Source organism: Archocentrus centrarchus, chromosome 19, assembly GCF_007364275.1.
Source record: "Archocentrus centrarchus isolate MPI-CPG fArcCen1 chromosome 19, fArcCen1, whole genome shotgun sequence".
Taxonomy (NCBI): Eukaryota; Metazoa; Chordata; class Actinopteri; order Cichliformes; family Cichlidae; genus Archocentrus; species Archocentrus centrarchus.
This window is the reverse complement of record NC_044364.1, coordinates 7,271,464-7,294,071: the sequence shown is the minus strand read 5'-3', so window position 1 is coordinate 7,294,071 and position 22,608 is coordinate 7,271,464. Positions and strand designations below refer to the sequence as shown.

Sequence of the window (22,608 nt, the reverse complement as noted above, 5' to 3'; positions counted from 1 at the left end):
TCAAAGGTCTACAAGTAACAAAAGGAAAACGCTGTACGTTACACCCTTAGTGTCTCCATAAAGACAGACTCTAAGTCATAATAAAAAAAAAACTAATGATACCTTTTCCTTATTCCTTTGTTAGTGCATTTTCTTTTAGAAAGCCAGTTCAAACCATCCACTGAAATCACCAATGTAGCTCCACCCCTGATGTGTTTTAACTCTGTAAGAATAAAGGGAAGAACGTGCTTATCGATTCATATGTATTGCTGCATCATGACACTGCAAAATGTGTTGCACCATAATCTCTCAGCAGCAAGCATGCACAGCGCCAGCACATTTCTTTTCTTACCTTGCATCCTGTCAGCCCAGGCAAGTCCCCTGATTTCAATGCATTGCGGGAACCTTAACAAGGAGAACAAAAGAGATAAGCTAAAAACATGCGGAGCGAGCGAGAGGAGACGGGGAGATGCACAGAAAAGAAGGTGGTGGGGGTTGGATGTACAGTACAGTCTCCTGGGAGAATTCCAGGCAGCAGAGTGCAGGATGGGGATCAATAACTTATCCCATCTAATGTAACACAGCTGTCCTTACCGATGGAGAATAACAATGGTGTGAATGTCACAGTGACATGTAGTTTTATATGCAGTCTGTGACACAGGCAGGTATTACATTATTCTGAAAGATGTTACAGTATCAGCTATGTTAACACAAAGTCACCCCTTATTTCTTTATGCTTTGCTAGGAAAACGGGAACCTAGAAATGTACCTAGAAATACAGCACATGAGGCAAAAACAGAACTTAGGCAATTCTAAGGCGCTTGGAAGTCAATGACTGCCTTTATTCTTCAACTCTTAGGCAAACTTTCTCGTAATTTCTTCAAATAATCTTCAAGTGTAATTTTCTTGGCTCCTTGAAGGACATTCAAAAGTTCCTTTGTGTGTTTGTGTATCCAGGTATGCTTTTACTGCACTGGCAGTGTTCTGCTCTCAGTATGAGAGCATGTAAATGTTTGAGAGGGTTGTTAACTACAGTGCCACCTGCTGGCGTTTAAAAGTGCAGTCAGTTGCAGTGAGTTGCAGTCAGGCACAGAGTATGATGTGACTGTCTAGTTAATTCTGCTGAGCCTAATGTGCAAGTCAGTTCATTCCCATTCATCCAGGCAGTCAAGTCAGGTTTCCTCAGCCAGTTCCTCTAAAATAAAGGCACAAATTAAGGGTGAAGCAGCTCATGTAACATAACATTACATAACTTCAATTCAATTTTATTTATATAGCACCAAAATCACAAAAATTAGTCCCCTCAAGGGGCTTTATATTGTAAGGTAAAGACCCAATGATAATCACAGCGAAAACCCAACAGTCAAAAAGACCCCATATGAGTAAAGCATTTGGCGACAGAGTTGAGGTATGGTGGGCCCCTCTTGCCTGCAGTGAGGTACTCTTGTGCGTTTCTGCTGCTCTAACAGCCAGATCGCCTTGCCAGTTTTCAGCTGACCAGGTGGTCGAGGTTCACTATACCCGGAGAGAACACCTGACTTCCGGCACATCGTTTTAAAACCCACGAAGACTGCAAAGGCCGGAAGTGAGTGGCTGTGAAATTGGACGATCTAGCCCACCTGACCCATCCTTCAAATCTGGGGAAAAGGAGGATGCATTCGTCGACCACATTCCGAGGAGCCTTTGAATTTGGACAGCCTTTGTCGCCTCGCTGTGACATAATCTGCCTATAAATGTGGCCTTCAAAGGATGCAGCCCCTGAATTTGGACACAGCTACAGATATAATTCATTCAGATGATCTCTAATGGTTGATGTTTGATTTTTAATCAGTGCTTCATTTATTCCTGAGCAAATCTGTTTGGCTGGAACTAAAGTTCACCTTCACAACGGGATAGATTTATTTTCAATTTAAATAAATTCCTTAAATAAAATAGCAAACAAACAAAATATGTTTTCCTTCTTTTTAAAAGCTAACGTTTATAAAGTTTTCATGGGATAATTCTGTCCATTTGCAACAGACACTGTCACATTTAAATACAAGAAGGACAAAAATTAAGATCCAACTTTGACCATAATATAAACTAATCATTGCTGTTCAAAGTTTTCCTCAGATGGGCAGGATATCAGCATCAGACTGTCCAAACAGGCAGGCAGCTTCAACAAACACTGAGACAGGTGACAGAAGAATACAGCAGCATGCAGCGGCCTCCACAGGTGAGCATGGTCCCTGCACCAATCAGGACTTAACACTGTTTCCTTTATCGCCCTCGAGGTTGAAAAAGACGTTTCAAGGATTTTTGTCTCTTACCCCGTCACTGTGTCCCCTGCATTTGGGTCCTCTGAGTGTTGCAGATGTTTTAATTCAATAACACAACTTTCCCATATTGAGTTGTGGTCATGTTTTCAGTTGTTGTCAGCAGCAATTATTCTGAGCACATTTGAGAAAGGAAATTCAATTTAATTATTATTTAATAATTTTATAATTATCCTGTCAGTGTATTTAAAGGATGTTTTTAATCATTGAATTATTACCCGTCAAACATACAGAAGGTCAAGTTTTAAAGTTCTGTATAAATCAGGAGCTCATCATACTGGCATTAGGACAGACACAATATTTTAATAAAATATCAAATCTTAAAAAAAAAAAAATTGAAAAATGTGCTCTTACGTTATTAATAATACTGTTAGTCAAATTCATGTGCAATTTTTTCAAATTGTTTTTGCACATTAACTATACTTGAATGGAGGTGACCATAACTGTACAAAAACATTATAGCATGAATTTATGTTCAAAGTCATCATAAATAATGAGCCCAATCCTCTCCTATCAGTGTGTCTCCTGTCAGTCTTGTTAAGAAGAAAGACTTCACACTGTTAAGGTTTGTTTGTTTTCCCTTTTCTGTTACTGTGATCAAAACTATTGACCTTCACAAACTGTAATAATACTGCCAATCCAGGGCATCACTGTAGGCTGAGCTACGGTTAGGGTTAGCAATTCAGGCTGTACATGTCATCCATATTACCCTTGCTGAGTCTTACAAATATGTAAGAAATTGCATATTAAGTGGATTTTTAATATAAGAGTCATATACAATATCAGCCTTTTCATTTTATAACCACTTATCCACCCAGGGACTTGGTGGGGTTGGGCTCCATCATGGGGTCCTTGGGTGAAAGGGAAGGTGCACCCTGGGCAGGTCTCCAGTCCATCATAGTCATATTCAACATTTGATTCAAAAGTAAAAAAGCAAACTAAATTGTGCCTGTATCCTCCACCTGCCCCATCAAACCTCCAGCAGTAAATCTTCCTCATGACAAATATGAAGGTAACAAGATTAAAAATGAAATAGCAACAGTGAATTAATGTGCAGTCTAAACTCTCCATTGATGAATGATATGAATGTGCTGGGAGTAAAATATCAGCTGCAGACATGAAGAAACAGGCAATAAAACCATAAAAGCAATAAACAACAGAAATACAGTATGAGCAACACCTTTGTGAGTCACCACAGGCAGCTTCAGCAGCAGAATACAACCAGAAATTCAACCAGCACTGCAGCCCCACCTGCTGGACACAAAGAGATCAGCCAGTGGTTTGGTTTGGAGGGGTTGGGGGGTTACATGACATAAAGAAAACAGTAGACAAGATATGTAGATAATATTCAGTAATGACAAAAATATTTTCATCAGACAAGATCACACTGCAAAGTGGGTAATGCTAAATTATGATGTGGCAAGATAAGGATAGTATTCCAACATTCCAAATGTACAGAGAACTGTTTAGAGGAAACTGGAAATTCAACAAACGCCACCAACAGGCTCAGAAAAAAATGGCTTTGATTCACAAATACATGATTATAACTGAAAATTTTAAGTCAGCAGTGGCAGCTCAGCTAAATGAAGCAGTTCATAGTATCATACCTTAGTAAGTACAACATCAATAAATGTAGATTAAAAAATATAGAAAATACTTTCAAATAAACTGTAAATATCTTAATAAATGCATATCACTCATACAGTTCATCTGGTTTTACTACAGACTCCCATATTAAAAATTTGGGCCCTAATAAAGCATTAATGTGACATATGACATTTGGCACAACTTGGCTAGTTTTAAGTAAACCTGTGGTTGGCAGGAAACATTATTAATGAATGTGGATGAACGATCTCTTCATGACAGCAGTTTTGCTCATGAGACGAAGCAGGATGGATTCTCCTCTGTAGTCAAAAGTTTTTCTTTCAGCTCATTCATTTCTTTTTCATGTTTTTTCTGCATTTCTTCCAGTTCTTCCCTGAACTGGTCTCCAATTTGGGTCCCAGCTTTCAGTTTCAGTTCATTCATTTCTTTTTCCTGTTTCTTCAGCAGTTCATTTACTTCTTCTTTCTCATTTTCTTCATTTTTTTGCAGAAGCTTCTGTTTGAAGTCTTCCAGTTCTTGCTCCTGTTTTTTCATTAATTCGTCTAATTTTTTCTTCTGATTTTGTTCATGCATTGCTAAAAGATTTTGTTTCAAGTCACACATTTCTTGTTCATGTTTGATGGACAGCTTTTTGCTTTCTGATTCCCAGTCTTCTCGGTTTTGGTTTGAAAGTTCCTTCTTCAGTTCTTTCATTTTTTCTTTGTGTTTTTTCTTAAGTTTATTAATTTCTGCCTCCTCTTCTTTTCTGTTTGCTTTCAAAATACATTTTTTTAAGTTATCCTCCTCTTTTCTGTGTGATTCCTGCATTCTTCTTATTTGTTTCTTGTTTTCTCCCTTTTGCGTCAGAAGCATTATGATTAATTCGGCCATTTCTGTTTTATGTGTAGCCTGCAGCTCATCAATTTCCTGCTTCAGACTCTTTTCTTTGTGGTCTGACAGATTTTTTAAACTATTATACTCCTCCTTCTTTTCCTGCATGTCTTTCTCATATTGCTGCTTCAGATCCATCATCTCCTGCACGAGTATTTCTATCTCAGCTTCATTTTTCTCTCTGAATTCATTGAATTCTTCAGCTGTTCTTCTCGCCTCCTCTTTAAACTTCTCCATATCTTCCTGCATGTTCTCAATTTGTTTTTTATAGTTCTCCTCCAACTCTTTCAGATTCTCTTCCTGTTCTCTTTTGATTCTTTCCTCTTTTTCTTTTTCATGTTCAAATGTATCTTTCTCTCGATTGTATTTTTCTAGGAGTTCCTTGAGTTTCTGGTCTTTCTGTTCATCTTCTTGCTTTCGTTTTTCCTTCAGTTCCATTTGCTTCTTCTCCTGCTCTCTTATCTTTTCTGCATACTGTTCAAGCTCTCTGTTAATAATTTCCTTTGATTCTGACTCTGATTGTAGTTTTTGCTCCAGTTCTTGAATTTTTTGTTCCCACTCCTGTTTTAGAAGTTTTTCCTTTTCTTTCTTCTTCCTGTCTTCTTCTTCTCTAGTTTCAAGTTCTTTCTTCCTCCTTTGAGACTGAATTCGGATGTTGTCCTGCAACTCTTTGAGTTTTTTGTCTCTTTGTTCATTTTCTTCTCGTTGCTGTTCCATTATTCTTTTCATTGATTTTATTTCTTCCTCATGTTTTCTTTCAAGCTCCTCCTTTAGTCTCTTCATTTCTTCTTCCTTCTCTTGCAGCAGCATCTCCATTTTTTTCTGTATCGCTGCTTCAGCCTTTTGCAGCATCTCATTGGTGAAGCATTTTTCACCACTGTTCTTCACCATGGCATCAATCTTGGTTATTAGCTCAGTGACTTGTGTCTGGTTGTGTTTATAGTTATTGAACACATGATATCTTCCTCCACAGTCTGCAATTAATTTTTTAAAGGAATCATCACATTTATCTTTAATGTATTCTTCAATAGACAACTCCTCATGTTCCAGTGTATCTCCTCTTGTGAAAAGAATGAAGGTGAACTTCTCTGAATTTATCCCAAAGACTTTCTTGATGAGTTTCAGTGTCTCCTTCTCCTCTGGTGTTAATCTGCCAATCTGTAACACCAACAGGAAGACGTGTGGTCCTGGAGCCAGAAGACTGATACATTTGCTCATCTCCTCACTGACCTCTTCATGGGTCAAAGTTGAGTCAAACAGTCCAGGAGTATCGACCACAGCAACAGGATGCCCGCCCACCTCACTCTGTGCTTTCTGACAGTATTTGGTGACTGACGTTTGACTTGATCCAGCTTTAAACTCTTTTTTTCCTAGAATGGTGTTTCCTGAAGAGCTCTTTCCACTGCCAGTCTTTCCTATCAACGCAATCCTGAGACACTCTGAGTCCTTCTTCTCTTCATCCACTGTAAATAAAGAATACATAGTTACTGAAGATAATCCTGATGTGTTTTTTTGAATCTTTCAGTATCTTCTAATGAGTTAGATATACAAAAACATTCTCATACCAGGGAACAAAGTGAGAACTTGTCATGGTCCTGGGCCACGTGCCCAGCATTTTGTGTTTAGTTTTGTTTCAGTTCTGTTTTCTGAGTTTTCTGTTATGTTCCCAGTTTGTTTTGGTTTTGTTTATTCATCTTAGTTCCTCGCTTTATTAGTGATTGCTATTCACACTTTGACTCCCTTTGTTCCTGTCTCCCCTGCGTGTCTGTGTTCTAGTGGCTGTCCTGTCCCACTGTCATGTCTCTGGTCTGATGTGTTTTGTTGTGTTGTTTTTTCCTGTGGAGTGTGTTAAGTCTGTGTTTCTGTCTTCGTCTAATTGTTTCCTGTTTTACTTTGACAGTCCCTTGTCCCAGGTGCTTTGTGTTTAGTTTTGCTTCCCCTTGTCTCATCTGTGTAATTAGTTTAAGCCGTGCCCCTCACCTGTTGCCTGTTCCCCAATTATCCCTCTGGTCTCAGTCTTCCCCTTGTCTCTTGTCAGATCGTTGTTGTTTCTATGGCTATCCCTATTTCTCTTGTGTTACTACCAGTTTAGGTTTATTTGTCAGTTTGTTTTGTTACCTTGGTTCATTTTGCCACTGCACAGTCTGCCTCAATAAATACTCATTTTCCATCATTCCTACCTGCCGTTTCTGGAGTCCTGTATTTGGGTCCTCACCTCCTTACACAGCCACACAACCCGGTCACGCACCATGACAGAACTGTCAGCCAGGAGAATGTTGTATGTCTTTTTTGTTGTTGTTTTGTTTCTCTGGAGCTTTGAACAAGACAACTGGACTTCTTTAAGTTTCTTCAAGACATTTCACCTCTCATTCTGAGAGGTGAAACCATGGCCTGAATGACTGAGAACCTGAACATTTTACTTGCATTTTCTTTTCACTTTTGCTCACTGGTCAGGTAATGCATTATTGATTATGTGCTAGGTTTAAAAAGATTGCAATTTGGATTATCATGTGTACAACACAGCGTCCATATGTAATGAATTAGGAAATGCACTGATTGGACTTTCCTAGTCGACCAGGAAGTGTGACCTATTGATGCATATTTTTGCCGATTCCAATTTTCTAATAACTGTAACTGACATATGCAAACAAAAGTCAAATTCTTCAGCCTAAATCCACCAAGACACTAAATCAACAAGATGTTTAGAACAATCTCATTGCCAAAAACTCAAATAACTACACCCTTACTGCTGCCACATGAATTAAAGGGATAAGGCGCAGTCAAGTGCTGATAATCAAATGTTGAATAATTATCAGCAAGTGTGAACACCTCTATAAAAGCAGACATTTTGGCAGTTTACAGGTTTGAGGCCTTTGGGTGTGTGTTAACACAATGCAAACTAGAAAAAACATCAGCAATGATGTAAGAAATGCAGTTGTTTCAGTCCATCAGTTTGCAGGGTTATAAGGTCATTTCCAAACAGTTGGAAGTCTATTAGTCATTGTACAGTGAAAACCATTATTAACAAGTGAAAAAAATTCAAGATAGTTGCCAATCTTCAAAAACATGGCCACATGGCTTAGGTTTGCATAGTTGCATCTGAACAAACCAAATCTTTCTGAAATGAGATGTTCGTCCATAATGTACAGCATCACCTTTGTAGAAAACCAAATGCAGCATATCAGCACAAACACCACATACAAAATGTGAGGCCATCTGTCCCACAGTTAAAGCTTGGACCACACTGGGTCATGCAACAGGAGAATTATCTCACACACAATAGCAAATCTACAACAGAAAGTCTGACAAAGAAAAGAATCGAGGTGCTGCAATGGCCCAGTCAAAGTCCAGACCTCAACCTGACTGAATTGCTGTGGCGGGACATTAAGAGACCTGTGCATAAATAAATCCCTGCAAACCTCAATGAACTGAAGCCTTGCTGTAAAGAAAAATTCCTCCGCAATGATGTGAGAGACTGATAACGTCATACAGAAAACCAGTACTTCAAGTTATTGCTGCTAAATGTGGTTCTATAAGCTACTGAATCATGGATTTTAATTAGTTTGTCATGACTGCATATATATGAGGTTCATTGTCTCAGTAATTTAATTCAAAAATGTAAACTTTCATATACTCATTACATGTAAATAAAGGGCATCCACAAAGTCCTTTTACAATTAAAAAAAATTATTACAAAGGTAGTTGATGAGATATCTTAATCAGATGTGTTCTTATCAAAGTTTTTAAATCACATTACATTTCTGTATTTCAGGTACCCAATTGATGACAGAATGAACCCCTATAAAAAAAAAAAATGGCTACACCTCAAGAAGGCAGAGTGTGTATCATGGTTTAATGAAACGAAATCTATGGTTTTATGTTAAACATTTCATGTATCAAACAAAAATACGAGGCATCGCTGACATAAACCAAAAGACTCACTAATGCCATTGCTAAAGCAAACATGGCAAGAAATCGAGTACCATCCTGATGTGCTTCGTGCATCTAATGGTGCCCATGTAGAGGTGTATTAAATGAGGCAAAAAAAAAACTTCAATATCTACTCCTCATTTTGTAATAATTTCAGCATATTTACTTTTAAAATCATTTTTAACTTGTTAAAGGACTTTAAGGACACCCTGTACTTCAAGCTTTTTTTTTTGTCATAACTCAATCTTTTTTGTAATTATCTTATTATAAATTAATTGTTTTGGGTCTAAGCACCTCGCTAATCATGTTGTACTGAAACTCGTAACAGGGTCACTTTAAATGTTACTATTCTGTGTACACTGAATGTACTAAGTATTGTAGAACTTGTGGTTTAAAAATTATGGGAAAAAAGGAAAACAATACTTACAAGCGGTGGAGTTATATGGTTTCAAGTTCTTCAGCTTTGCCTCCAAAGTAGTGATTTTATCCATACAAACATGTGTAAGCATGGTGATTGTATAACTTGATTCATCTTTGTGTTCTCTCATTTTTTCCACAGTCTCCATAAGTTCTAACATCTGCTGTTTGTCCTTGATGTTGAGAACAACAGATCTTCCTCCACAGCTCTCACAGAGCTCCTGGATGTTCTTGTTTCCCTTTAGAAAGTTAACAACAGCTGGAGCTGTAGGATCTGACTCCACAGTGAACAGAATCATGATGAAGTCATTGACCTGAGAGCTGAATGTGTTCTTGATGGTCTCTAACTCTCCCTTGTCTTCATCAGTGAGGGGAGCCACAGGTATGACCAGGATGAAGGCATGGACACCCTCAGGATCACAGAGGAAGAGACACCTGAGTGATTCCTCCATCACTGCCTCCTGAGGTTTTCCATACAAGGCAGGCAGCTCCACCAGGGAAACCTGACGTCCACAAACGATTCCCTGATGTTTAACACACTCTGATGAGTTGGAGATTGAATGAAGCTCTGTCTGACCTAAAATGGCCTTTGCTGCTGACGTCTTCCCTGCTCCTCTCCTCCCACACAGAACCAGGTTTAAAGCTGGTTTTGTGTGCTTAAGAACAATCTTCGCAATTGTCTCCATTAACCTTTCATGGTTATTTTCAGACATTCTGTACATTCTTTCTCCAAATTCTTTGAGGAACTGATTTAAACTTGGTTCACTGATCTTCCTTTCTGTCAAGATGGCCATAGAGTATTTAAAGGCATCAGAATCAAACAAACCCAGGATAAACTTCAGCCTTTTTCTATTCTTGTCATTGAAATCAGGATCCACTAACAACAGAATAACATTTGGTCCAGGTGAACAAAGTCTCATGCACCTCCCCACCTGTTCTCTTACTATATGGTCAGGCTGACTGAGCAGGTCTGGAGTTTTCACTACCATTACAGAGTTTCCTCTCCACTCCCCACAGGAGGCAACACATTTTTTTGTTGTTTGGAATCTTTGCAAATGAGATTCTTGACTCTTTAGGATAAAATTAAGAAGCTTTCTCTTTTTTTCCTCACTTTTCCCCAAAAGCGCAATCCTGATTGGAGACACTGAAATACAAAGAGGAAAAAGCAAAGTCACAGTTAAAAGTTGGTTTTGAGTTATTCAGATTTTTCTGAAGGTTTTCCTCTCAAACAGAACATGAATTTTTTTTTCTTAAATATGATGATTGTGAGAGATGGTCTGACTGAACTACTATTGTCTGTGGAAACAACATCAACATCTGTCTGTCTGCAATGCACTTTCTGCCATCCTACTGCAACCAGTTTTGACTGGAGAGAAAATGCCAGTGTTTCTGCTGTGTTTGGTGATTTGCAGTGGAACAGGGGCCAAGGTTCAAACTGACTATAAACCTTTATACATAAATTTTACATTTTAAAATTTTGCTCATCATTTAATGACTGTGCATCAAAGTTTTCTGGGGGTACGCTGCAACTGCATGAATGGGTCTGTTCATGCAGACCCAGATCGGATATGCTCTTGATAAAGCAGGAGGGACTCCTGGTGGGTGGGGACTGGCTGAAAGCTACGTTGCAGCTGGCAGTCAAATGGCTTCTGGCCTGAGGCGGCAATTCCGAGTGATTGTAATCAAACTTTGAAAAAGCTATTTTTATGCTGCAAAATATACTATTTTTTTCAGTGCTAATGACAGCAAATAACCTGCCTCTCAGATGTAAATAAAGTGCAAGCTGGTAGCTATTTATAACGTCTTGATAGCAAGCTGCATTTGCCATATAACAAAAAAGAATACTAGTTGAAAAAAGTACCTTTAACTGGATCCTTGTTGACAGTGACTGCTTGTTTCAGGCTTTGTTGGCCACTGGGTAAATCAGACGCAGATTCATTGGAAACATCACAGCTCACATGTTCTTCATTACTCTGCTTCACTATTTTGCCCATGGCTTTTAACAGTTGTCGTCGTTCAAGGTTCTTCTGCCACACCAGGTGGTCTTTACATTTGTTGATCATTTCTGCTAATGGTGGATGCTGCAGATAGTTTTCAGTGGAACCTGAGCTCTCATCACCAGGTGGTGATATTAGCAGCAGTGAGTGATCAAAGGATTGATTGCTGAATTTTTCAAGGACTGATTGTAGCTTCTTTTTGTTTTCCTCTGTGAAGTCTTGAGGCTGGATAACCAACAGGAACACATCAGGTCCAGAATCAGAGAGATTCTTACATTTCTCTATAAACTCTGTCAGTTGCTCATCAGAGATGTTTGGGTCCAGCAGATCTGGAGCGTTGAAGAGAGTTATGGTTTTCTCCTCCAAATGTCCACTGACTCTCAGACAGGCATTCCATTCTTTCTCAGTGTTGAACACTGCCTCTCCTATTAAAGCATTTCCCACTGAACTCCTCTCAGACCAGTTGTTGCCCAGTAGAACGACCCTCAGCTCAGACACTGAAAAGAAACTTCAGTCATTATTAAATTATTAAAAGTTAAAGCTTTATTAAATGATACACACATTATATATTCATTATGGTGTCATACAATTCTGATCTCAGTTTAACAGTTCTTGATTTAATGTTGATTTTCATTACAGATTTAAAAAAATCTAACTGATAAATACATAAAACGGATTCACACAAGATAATGTAAGCTCCAATACCTGGTCAGTGACTGAAGTCACTATTCAATAAAACACTGTATATTCAAACCTAATTAAGCACAGTCTTACTGATTTAGTTTAGTTTGACTTACTGTCAGGTGGCACTAAATTATAGCTGCTGCGTCGCTTCAGAGGTTGACCTGTAACACCATGCAATTTGTTGAGAATAAAAATCACCCCCAAAAAAATCAATGTTAAAAACTGAAATCACATGATAATCCAGCCCACGTCATAACATGGCTCAAACAGTTCCAACAATGTCTGTCCTTTAAGTTGGTGAAGACCAAAAATGGATGGGGGGGCACCTGACTCAAGGGATGAACCAATGTTAGCAGACAACTTAGCAAAGAAACTACTTTAAATTGTATCTTTAAGCACTTTGTTACTATGAGCCTGAGACAAAAACACATTTTTCCCCATTTCTTTAGTTGAATCTAGAGTTTAGTTGAAAATAGAGCTTGGATAGTGATGTCACCAACTCAATGCATTATGAGACCATTGTTCACCCAAGTCTGAGTTGATATTGAGCATATGGAGCTGTCTTTGAAAGTTAAATTGTGGGCATTAGAAACTCATCAGAATGGTGAGCTGCTGTGTTTTAAAGTGGAACAATTGCACATATGACGAAATCCTTTTTACAGAATGGAGTAAGAGTTTTGCACTTTCCAGTTTGATAGCAGCATTAAGGATCTTGAGTCATGGAATCAACGACGCATGGTTTGGGTAGCAGCTGGAAGAAGCATTGCCTTCAACAACATTTCAGAAGATGCATTCGTGTGACCACAACATTGTCACACTGGTAAGTTAACAAATTTAACTGCTGTAGTTACATGTATTAGAACGATTGCTTGGTTACACACCAAACACAGACGTGGAAATTATGGTATCTGTAGTCACATGGAAACACACAGTGCATACAATCAAAGAAAATCTGTATGCTTTAGTTAAAAAATTTTAAAAATTATAAAAACAACTGCCTTTGAAATGCAGCAGTGTGATCCTGACTGGGTGCTATTGCTACACTTCTAACACATCTAACTGATACATGGTCGTAAGCCTAACATTACTGAAGCAGTGTGGGATCATCTTGACAGAATGGAACAAAAAGAAGCCAACATCCAAAAATGAGCTTTGCATGTCCTTCAAGAAGCCTGGAGAACTATTCCTGAAGACTACCTAAAGAAATGGCAAAGCTGCCTCAGAGATTTCCAGCTATGCTGAAGAATAAAGGTGGTCATACTTTAAAGCTGAGACTTTATATACTATATTTTGATTTATTTTTGCATGTTTCAAAAATTTCCCATTTCCTACCAAAATATAAAGAAATGAGGGGTAGCTCAAGACTTCTGCAAAGAACTGTAATTCTATATTTATTAAATATTCAAATGAACACATTTGATTGGTGATGTTGTCAAGTCAGACCCGTTGCTATGGGCGGGCCGTAGGGGGCCGTGCCCGCCCACTCATACGCTTGGGCCCGCCCTGGCCCGCCCACCCAAGCCAGATCACTAATCAAGCTAATAATAGTGGTGCCCCCCTGTTGGATTTCATAAGCCCCCCTTAAGACTGAGATCTGGCGTCGGGACTGTGTCAAGTTCATGATGCCAGCTGATTATTCCTCCTACAGCAAGTTTAGTTCCACCACCATATACAATTGCACTAGTGTGGTGCAGTAGACTGAGGTGAATTACAGGATTCACTCTGCATGGATATTTTTCTTCTGGTATTTTAAGCCAAAAACAAACATGGACATGTAAGTCAAAAGCATTTGTAGATTGCTTTCAAAACCTGATGGTTTTAAATCTCACCTAAATTATGTGTTACTTGTAGCAACACTTAAAACCCAAATATAAAGTTGAAGAATTGGTTACAGTTGAATAATTCAGAGGACGTGTTCAGCGGTGTGTAAGAATAGGTGTTATTCAGGACTTCCAAACTGGTAAAAAAAAAAAAAAAAGGTCTGTACTTTTTCACACATCTTTAAAGCAGAACTGCACTCACCAGCTTCTGCAGTCACCATACAGTACTCTGTTGAAAACATCATAGACTGATTCAGCTGATGGGAAGAAAAGAAAATGTAGTTTTCCAAAAGCCATATTTGACTACAACAAGTGTTAAAGCACTGCAACTGAATGCTTACTTATTTCGGTGTTCCATCAGTGTGAAGGATCTGAATGATTTCCAAAAGCTCAGTCCTCTTTACACCAACTTTATAGAACAAGAATAAAAACAGCAGAATTAGGTTTTAGAGATGAGTTTAGTTTTAATTAATGAACCAAGTGAAAACGATTAAGTATATAGCATGTTCTCTGCTACAGCAAACCAAGTACAAGTCTTTTTTTTATTAAATGCTTTCAGGTTTTACCCTTCATGAAGGGTAAAGAATGAACCACTTTTAGTGTAGAAAAACATAAAAAATGCTTGTTTACTTTGTCAATATTTAATATTCTTTTTCTTGTTTGGAGGGTACAGCCCATTTCCACCTTAAATAAGTCACATTCATCTGAATTAGAACTGAGCCTGAATCCAGAAATGTCACCATTTCAACCCTGGTTGAAACATTACATATAAATACTTTCTTGCAACTTTAAATCACTGGTAGCTGACCTGAATAATTACTCTGTCCTACAAACTGAGAGATACTGCCTGCCCAAAAAATAAATAAATAAGTAAAATTACAAATAAAAATCACTGCTCGGATTTAACAAAGCAAATGGGTAAGAGCCTTCCATTGGAGCATTACTGCAGGTTAAACCTAACTGATGCAAGGGTAATAAATTTTCACTTTTGTCTTGTCTTTGGGTTTAAACTATGTTTTCCTAGAACTGGTTTTCATTTAGGTTTTAGTCCATTTCCAAGCTGTTTTGTCTTCAAAAACTACCCATGAAAATGGTAAAAATGTCAGAAGAAAAAAATGTATGTGTTTGTGTATTGATGTATTTATGTATTTTGAGGCAAAAAAATAATAATAATTCTAAAATCCACAAAAGCAAATTTTGACAGGAATAAATGACATTTTCTGTTGTTTTACAGTAAAAAGAGTTATAAAATAAATGATGTTACATACTGTTATTGGCCTGTATCACGCAAAGAGAATAACTAAGGAAGAAAACCTGAAGAACTGTGGATGAAAAATAAAACCTTGAATGATGGGATGGAACTCATTTAAAGATTTGATGAAATGTTTGCCATTAAAGCTAAAAGTGGTCCAAAGAAACTATCACAGTCTGTAACCAGTTTTATCAAAGCCATATTTCCAGTTATCTTATTTTCATAGTTGTGAAACTGGTGAGTCTGGTATGCTGCATATAAAGAAACAGAAGTTACAGTGAGACATAATCCCAAGAGTGGCTGAAACCGAAACCGTTCATCACAATGTATTAGCGCGCATGCGCTCAACGTTTCCCAAGGTTGCTGTACGCTCCTTAAATTACGGTCTTTAAAGTGGCTAATTCTTAGTATTTTCCGGTGATTCCTGCTATGACCTAGAAGAATCCCTCTACTTTCGTCTCGTTTTCGATTCGTGAAAATACATTGCTTCTTTCTGTGTTTACGCTTGACTTTAACATTATACTTGCATTCAACGCTTTCAAAATCAAGGATCGGATGTATATGACATCTTTATAGGTACATAGGGCATTACTTTAAGATGTTTTCTGTCTGCCTGATACCATCAAAATCAGATAATGCAAAGTTCCTTTTCTTTCATGCGGAATTCATCGCCGGCGGTTAAGCGTTATGTGGTCACATGACTGAAATGGTGTTTTCTGATCGATCAATCCGTTTAATGGTCCTCGCCGGGTATACACTTGTTTTCCACTTGTTTTCGATCAGTCATGTTTTAATTAAAACTATTATATATTGGAATTTGCACAGTATAATCATGGAGAGCTCCTAATGGTACCAGAATCATAAAAACTAGAAGATAAAGTTACAGCAAGTACAGTGAATCGGTTACTGTTTTACCAGTGCCTGGAGAAGCTTCACTTTTTGCGTAACTTAACATGTGACAACTTCCTTATTTATTTTACTATGAAGTTTATCTTGGTATCATTGAAAGGGTCCAGTGATTTCACTTTCATAATAATCCAATTATTATTACAATTATATATTTTTTGTGACATACCTATAATTTACTTTTTCTGCATTACGCACCTGAGCCAGATTAAAGCTGTTTTCACCCGAACGGTGTCAGCGTGTCTTTATTCCTGTCAGTTTATTGAGGATAAAATTAAACCATGCTAAGTGTTGCAGTGAAAAAACAAAACCAATCTTCAGCCTAAGAAGACGACACTCACCCATCGATGTGAAAAAGTCACGGTCGGTCGCGAAAGAGGGAGGCTCGTGCAAAGTTCGCTCGGAGACAGGAAAAAGCTAGAGGAAGTTGCCCTTTATAGAGGCTCCACGCGGGAACAGTGAGGAAATTTATTGACAGAAAACGTAAAGTTTGGGCACATTTTAATGTGACAGGCAGAGAGTAGACTCCAAAGTTAAGATTTCATATCGAGCAGGCGCCACAAACAAGCTGCACAGGCATATGCCAAGTGTTCATCCATCAGTGCAATTAGAAGAACAAAACAGGGCAGAGACTGCGGTGTTCATACTCAGGTTACATCAAGTTAAGCTGACGATGCTTAGATTCATTCACTGAATTTCACCTTTATATCAACTCTATATTTGCACATGTGTTAAACTCAAGGCCCACAATATAACTTTGTCTCACAAGATAATTTCATGTGGCTATTATTAATGGCCCACCAGTAAATAGTGCTCCCACCACTTATACTATAAATCCCACTATGCACTGCAACAGCTGTCCACAGGTCAAGACCTGTTCAAACCCGTTTTCCCGTTGCCAATGAAACACTGATCAGTGTTCATAAGCACCGTAACACAAACAGCGAGCTTATAAGAGGAAAATTCTCAGTTCATGGAAAGTAAGTAAGAAATGGAATAAGAGAGAAAACTAAATAGCTTTTAGTTTCTTGTTTCTAGACTTTTTGCTGATATCACATCACATTTTATAATCTGAAAAAATTGAAAATTTTTATCAGCTTGAAACATTTTCATTTTTCCTTTTGTTATTTTTTTATTTATTTATTTATTTTTATCAAATTTTGTATTTTATTTAATATGTTGAAGAAAAGGTTCCTTTATTATGCCCATTCAAATTCATATTGCTGATTAAAATATTTTTACTGTTTGGCCCATGACTTAAGACTGTGTTTTCAATTTTTGGCCTGGCCTGTGATTGAGTTTGACTCCCCTGCTATACTGTAGGGCAGAGGTGTCCAAATTATGGCCTGGGGGGGCAACCATGACCCGAGCTTTGGATTTCAAATGTGTGTTGTCCATCCATACATGTGTTAATTGGCTAAATTCTATAGTGCTTACTGGCAGCTGGATGCCAATAAATTTCTGTAAAAAAAAAAGATCTTGCTGTAATTTAATTTACTGTTTGCAGGCAGACCCTGGAGGATGAAGAATTTGATACCACTGATTGGCCCAAACATTCACCTCACCTAAATCCAACACAACACCTCTGGTTTATTATGTTTCAGTACATCTGATACCCTCCAGGTTGCACCTCAGACTATCCAGGAGTTCAGTGATGCCCTGGTCCAGATCTGGGTGGAGATCCTTCAGGATATCATCCATCATCTCACTAGGAGCACCGACACTGTCAGACATGCATAAAAGGACATGGGGGCCATACAAACTCCTGAGCACCATTTTGAGTTGCTGCAATGAAATTTCAGCACCATGGACAAGCCTGCTACATCATTTTTTTCCTTTTTGATTTTTGGGGTGTCCTTGAATTCAGCTCTCTGTAGGTTGATAATTGTCATTTACATGAAATGAAGCAGCATGCATTCATTCCTAACACATTACCCAGTCCTTAGCAGTACAACTATCCAAGAGGATTCTTTTTTCCCATTGAGATTCGATGTGTTTTCAAAGTATTACTTTAATTTGTTTTTAGCTGTGTAGTTTTGATTCCTTCAGTTTTGTTCTACACTACAAAAAACTTAGTTACTAGTAAAATGTACTGGTACAGTCATAATTTTATTAAAAAAAAACAAAAAAAAACATCTGTAGTTGTAAATTGTGCAACTCATAATATGAACATATTTTTAAAGGATGAGAAAATATTTTGCTGTTGAACTTCAAGTCACTGATGATGTTTGGATCTTAAACTAGATGTTTTCTGATAGTTATGGTTATAAAGACAAGCATGTCTATTCTTTTCTGTATTTTCCATATTTAACAATCTATGAAAGAGATCAGGAGCAGATTGTTGTTTGTACTGTTTCTGCACTTGAAAGAAAATACTCTTAGTTATGAAAGAATCATTTTATTATTATTTTAGTACAGATGAAGGTAAAAATGAAAAACAACAGCTTCTAAAATTGTGTCCAATAAAGACAAAAGACATTTAGACTGGATTGTTCATTTTGAGGAAAAACTAAAGTCCCTGAACTTTATGGGAGCTTTCAGAGACTTAATGGAGCTTTAATGGTGATCCGATTTGGATATTAACTCCCAGAAAACAAATGAAATCACAGCACCCTCCATAACCTCAAATGAATATGCTGCAAGATACTAATTATATAAAAAATGTAAAAAGCCCTTTAAAGTCCTTTCAAACGTCTGGACACAAAGAAAGGTTTAGAGGAAAATATTACAGGAGAAATGCAAAAAACAAAAAGCATCAGCAGGCTGAGAAATGGCAGGTTACAATGGAAGTGGTGTACATCCACATGAATATGATTGATCGTTTTAAGTCAACTATTATACTCCTCCTTCTTTTCCTGCATGTCTTTCTCATATTGCTGCTTCAGATCCATCATCTCCTGCATGAGTTTTTCTATCTCAGCTTCATTTTTCTCTCTGAATTCATTGAATTCTTCAGCTGTTCTTCTCGCCTCCTCTTTAAACTTCTCCATATCTTCCTGCATGTTCTCAATTTGTTTTTTATAGTTCTCCTCTAACTCTTTCAGATTCTCTTCCTGTTCTCTTTTGATTCTCTCCTCTTTTTCTTTTTCATGTTCAAATGTATCTTTCTCTCGATCGTATTTTTCTAGGAGTTCCTTGAGTTTCTGGTCTTTCTGTTCATCTTCTTGCTTTCGTTTTTCCTTCAGTTCCTTTTGCTTCTTCTCCTGCTCTCTTATCTTTTCTGCGTATTGTTCGAGCTCTCTGTTAATCATTTCCTTTGATTCTGACTCTGATTGTAGTTTTTGCTCCAGTTCTTGAATTTTTTGTTCCCACTTCTGTTTTTGAAGTTCTTTTTCTTTCTCTCTCATGTCTTCTTTTTCTCTACGTTCTTGTTCTTTCTTTTTCTCTTCAGACTGAATTCGGATGTTGTCCTGCAACTCTTTGAGTTTTTTGTCTCTTTGTTCATTTTCTTCTCTTTGCTATTCCATTATTCTTTTCATTGATTTTATTTCTTCCTCATGTTTTCTTTCAAGCGCCTCCCTCTGTGTCGTCATTTCTTCTTCCTTCTCTTGCAGCAGCATCTCCATTTTTTTCTGTATCGCTGCTTCAGCCTTTTGCAGCATCTCATTGGTGAAGCAGTTTCCACCGCTGTTCTTCACCATGGCATCAATCTTGGTTATTAGCTCAGTGACTTGTGTCTGATTGTGTTTATCATAGTTATTGAACACATGATATCTTCCTCCACAGTCTGCAATTAATTTTTTAAAGGAATCATTACAGTTATCTTTAATGTATTCTTCAATAGACAACTCCTCATATTCCAGTGCATCTCCTCTTGTGAAAAGAATGAAGGTGAACTTCTCTGAATTTATCCCAAAGACTTTCTTGATGAGTTTCAGTGTCTCCTTCTCCTCTGGTGTTAATCTGCCAATCTGTAACACCAACAGGAAGACGTGTGGTCCTGGAGCCAGAAAACTGATACATTTGCTCATCTCCTCACTGACCTCTTCATGGGTCAAAGTTGAGTCAAACAGTCCAGGAGTGTCGACCACAACAACAGGACGCCCGCCCACCTCACTCTGTGCTTTCTGACAGTATTTGGTGACCGATGTCTGACTTGATCCAGCTTTAAACTCTTTTCTTCCTAGAATGGTGTTTCCTGAAGAGCTCTTTCCACTGCCAGTCTTTCCTATCAACACAATCCTGAGACACTCTGTGCTCTGCTTCTCCTCATCCACTGTAAATAAAGAATACATAGTTACTGAAGATAATCCTGATATTAGATATACAAAGACATTCTCATACCAGGGAAGAAAGTGAGAATTGTCAGCCAGGAGAACACTGTATGTCCTATTCGGAAGCTCTGTGTTCTGAACAGGGTTATTATAGTTAACGAAAACGAACGAAATAACGAAAACTGAAATTGAAAAAACATTGTCGTTAACTGAAATAAATGAAAACTAAAATTAAAAGGAAAAAACGATAACTAACTAAAACTGTATTGTGAGTTTAAAAAACGAACTAAAACTAACTAAAATTATAGATAAAATGACCTTCCTTTCCTTGTTTGTCATTTTATATAAAAGCCTCATGGATTGATCATTTTTCTGCTCTCCGAGTCTAAGCTGGGAGCGCCGTCGGGCAGCTGTGTGTGCGCTCACCGCGCTGGTCCTTAAAGTAATGGCAGCGGTCTGCCGAGAAAGCGGCAGAGTCCCGTATGGAGTTTCTTTGAGTCCGATAATACAGATAGAAGAGCGTCTTGTTGTGAATGATGAAAAATGTATGGAACACGTCTCAGTGAGGAAAAAACACCAACGTCAAAGTCCACCTGAGAAGCGCACACAAGGAAACCGCTCTGAACCGACAATCTGGCCTTCATGTGACTACTCCTCGCTGCCACGCAGCCTCAACGTTGTGATGAACCTTTTCGTCCTTGTGTGTTTTCGGCCACTTTATCAGTGAGAGAATAACAATCAGGAACAAACAATATAAGGACTCACAAATGTCAGCAAATTCCTGGAGGGAGCTGCTAAAACTGTCGGAATGGACATGAAGGAATGAAGAAAGTGAAATAAGAGGGACAAATGTGTTTGCAGCCAAAAAACTGAGCACAAAGAGCGAGATCCAAAAGAAGTCCCAGCCGGCACCGCAGCACACGACCGTAAGGTAATGAACACACACAATTCAGCTACACAAGAATAAATATGGACATGAGGTCGGCCACATATGGAGCATCTAACCAAGCTAGCTCCAGAACAGAAGCTGTTGTTAATCTGCTGCACTGATGCTGAACTTTATTGGGAGTTTATTGTAGAATTTATTGAGTTCATGTTTTTCTTTGTTAATCCCTGTTGATGTTCATGTGTCCTTAATATTACACACATTTAGCATATACTGCTTCTGTCTTGTGAACAGTTGGCTGTTGAAAATATTTCTTTAAACGGTATCTTTTGTTGAGTTTTTATTACACAATAGTCACTCTTGTACCTTGAATCTTGCACCTGACAAAGTATGAAAAACTAAAACTAATACTGAAACTAACGAAACTAAACTAAAACTAAGCAATAAACCCAAAATTAAAAACTAATAAAAACGAGCAAAACCACTCTGAAAACTAATTAAAACTAACTGAATTAAAGAAAAAAAAGTAAAAACTAACTAAAACTAAACGATAATGTAAAATCCAAAACTATTATAACCCTGGTTCTGAACAAGTTTTTTTTTTTTTTGCCCATTTTTCTCTGGAGCTTAAAAAAAAAAAACAAGACAAGTAAACCAATGTTAGCAGACAACTTAGCAAAGAAACTACTTTAAATTGTATCTTTAATAGAATAGAATAGAATAGAATGCCTTTATTGTCATTATACAGGATGTACAATGAGATTGGAGGGCCACTCCTGTTCAGTGCCATGTAACAGAAAGCACTTTGTTACTTTGTTACTATGAGCCTGAGACAAAAACACATTTTTCCCCATTTCTTTAGTTGAATCTAGAGTTTAGTTGAAAATAGAGCTTGGATAGTGATGTCACCAACTCAATGCATTATGAGACCATTGTTCACCCAAGTCTGAGTTGATATGAAGCATATGGAGCTGTCTTTGAAAGTTAAATTGTGGGCATTAGAAACTCATCAGAATGGTGAGCTGCTGTGTTTTAAAGTGGAACAATTGCACATATGACGAAATCCTTTTTACAGAATGGAGTAAGAGTTTTGCACTTTCCAGTTTGATAGCAGCATTAAGGATCTTGAGTCATGGAATCAACGACGCATGGTTTGGGTAGCAGCTGGAAGAAGCATTGCCTTCAACAACATTTCAGAAGATGCTTTCGTGTGACCACAACATTGTCACACTGGTAAGTTAACAAATTTAACTGCTGTAGTTACATGTAATAGAACGATTGCTTGGTTACACACCAAACACAGACGTGGAAATTATGGTATCTGTAGTCACATGGAAACACACAGTGCATACAATCAAAGAAAATCTGTATGCTTTAGTTAAAAAATTTAAAAAATTATAAAAACAACTGCCTTTGAAATGCAGCAGTGTGATCCTGACTGGGTGCTATTGCTACACTTCTAACACATCTAACTGATACATGGTCGTAAGCCTAACATTACTGAAGCAGTGTGGGATCATCTTGACAGAATGGAACAAAAAGAAGCCAACATCCAAAAATGAGCTTTGCATGTCCTTCAAGAAGCCTGGAGAACTATTCCTGAAGACTACCTAAAGAAATGGCAAAGCTGCCTCAGAGATTTCCAGCTATGCTGAAGAATAAAGGTGGTCATACTTTAAAGCTGAGACTTTATATACTATATTTTGATTTATTTTTGCATGTTTCAAAAATTT

General features: G+C 37.8%; 1 protein-coding gene and 1 long non-coding RNA gene across 2 annotated transcripts in view; both read right to left on the bottom strand.

Moving 5' to 3' along the window:
- The window catches only part of LOC115798382 (uncharacterized), a 40,645-nt gene continuing 18,037 nt past the window's right edge, over positions 1–22,608 (bottom strand). The window contains exons 3-10 of the mRNA XM_030755218.1: positions 19,235–19,963; positions 17,434–17,498; positions 11,911–11,958; positions 11,000–11,610; positions 9,127–9,796; positions 4,858–6,232; positions 332–384; positions 1–8 (exon numbers count right to left, since the gene is read on the bottom strand). Coding sequence (XP_030611078.1) covers positions 1–8; positions 332–384; positions 4,858–6,232; positions 9,127–9,796; positions 11,000–11,610; positions 11,911–11,958; positions 17,434–17,498; positions 19,235–19,963 — 3,559 coding nt within the window. The remainder of the gene's footprint in view (positions 9–331; positions 385–4,857; positions 6,233–9,126; positions 9,797–10,999; positions 11,611–11,910; positions 11,959–17,433; positions 17,499–19,234; positions 19,964–22,608) is intronic.
- On the bottom strand, positions 13,817–16,171 carry LOC115798892 (uncharacterized). Its single transcript, XR_004021511.1, has 3 exons — positions 16,117–16,171; positions 13,959–14,026; positions 13,817–13,874 (listed from the first exon to the last, which is right to left on the bottom strand). It is a non-coding gene; the product is annotated as an uncharacterized LOC115798892 (long non-coding RNA).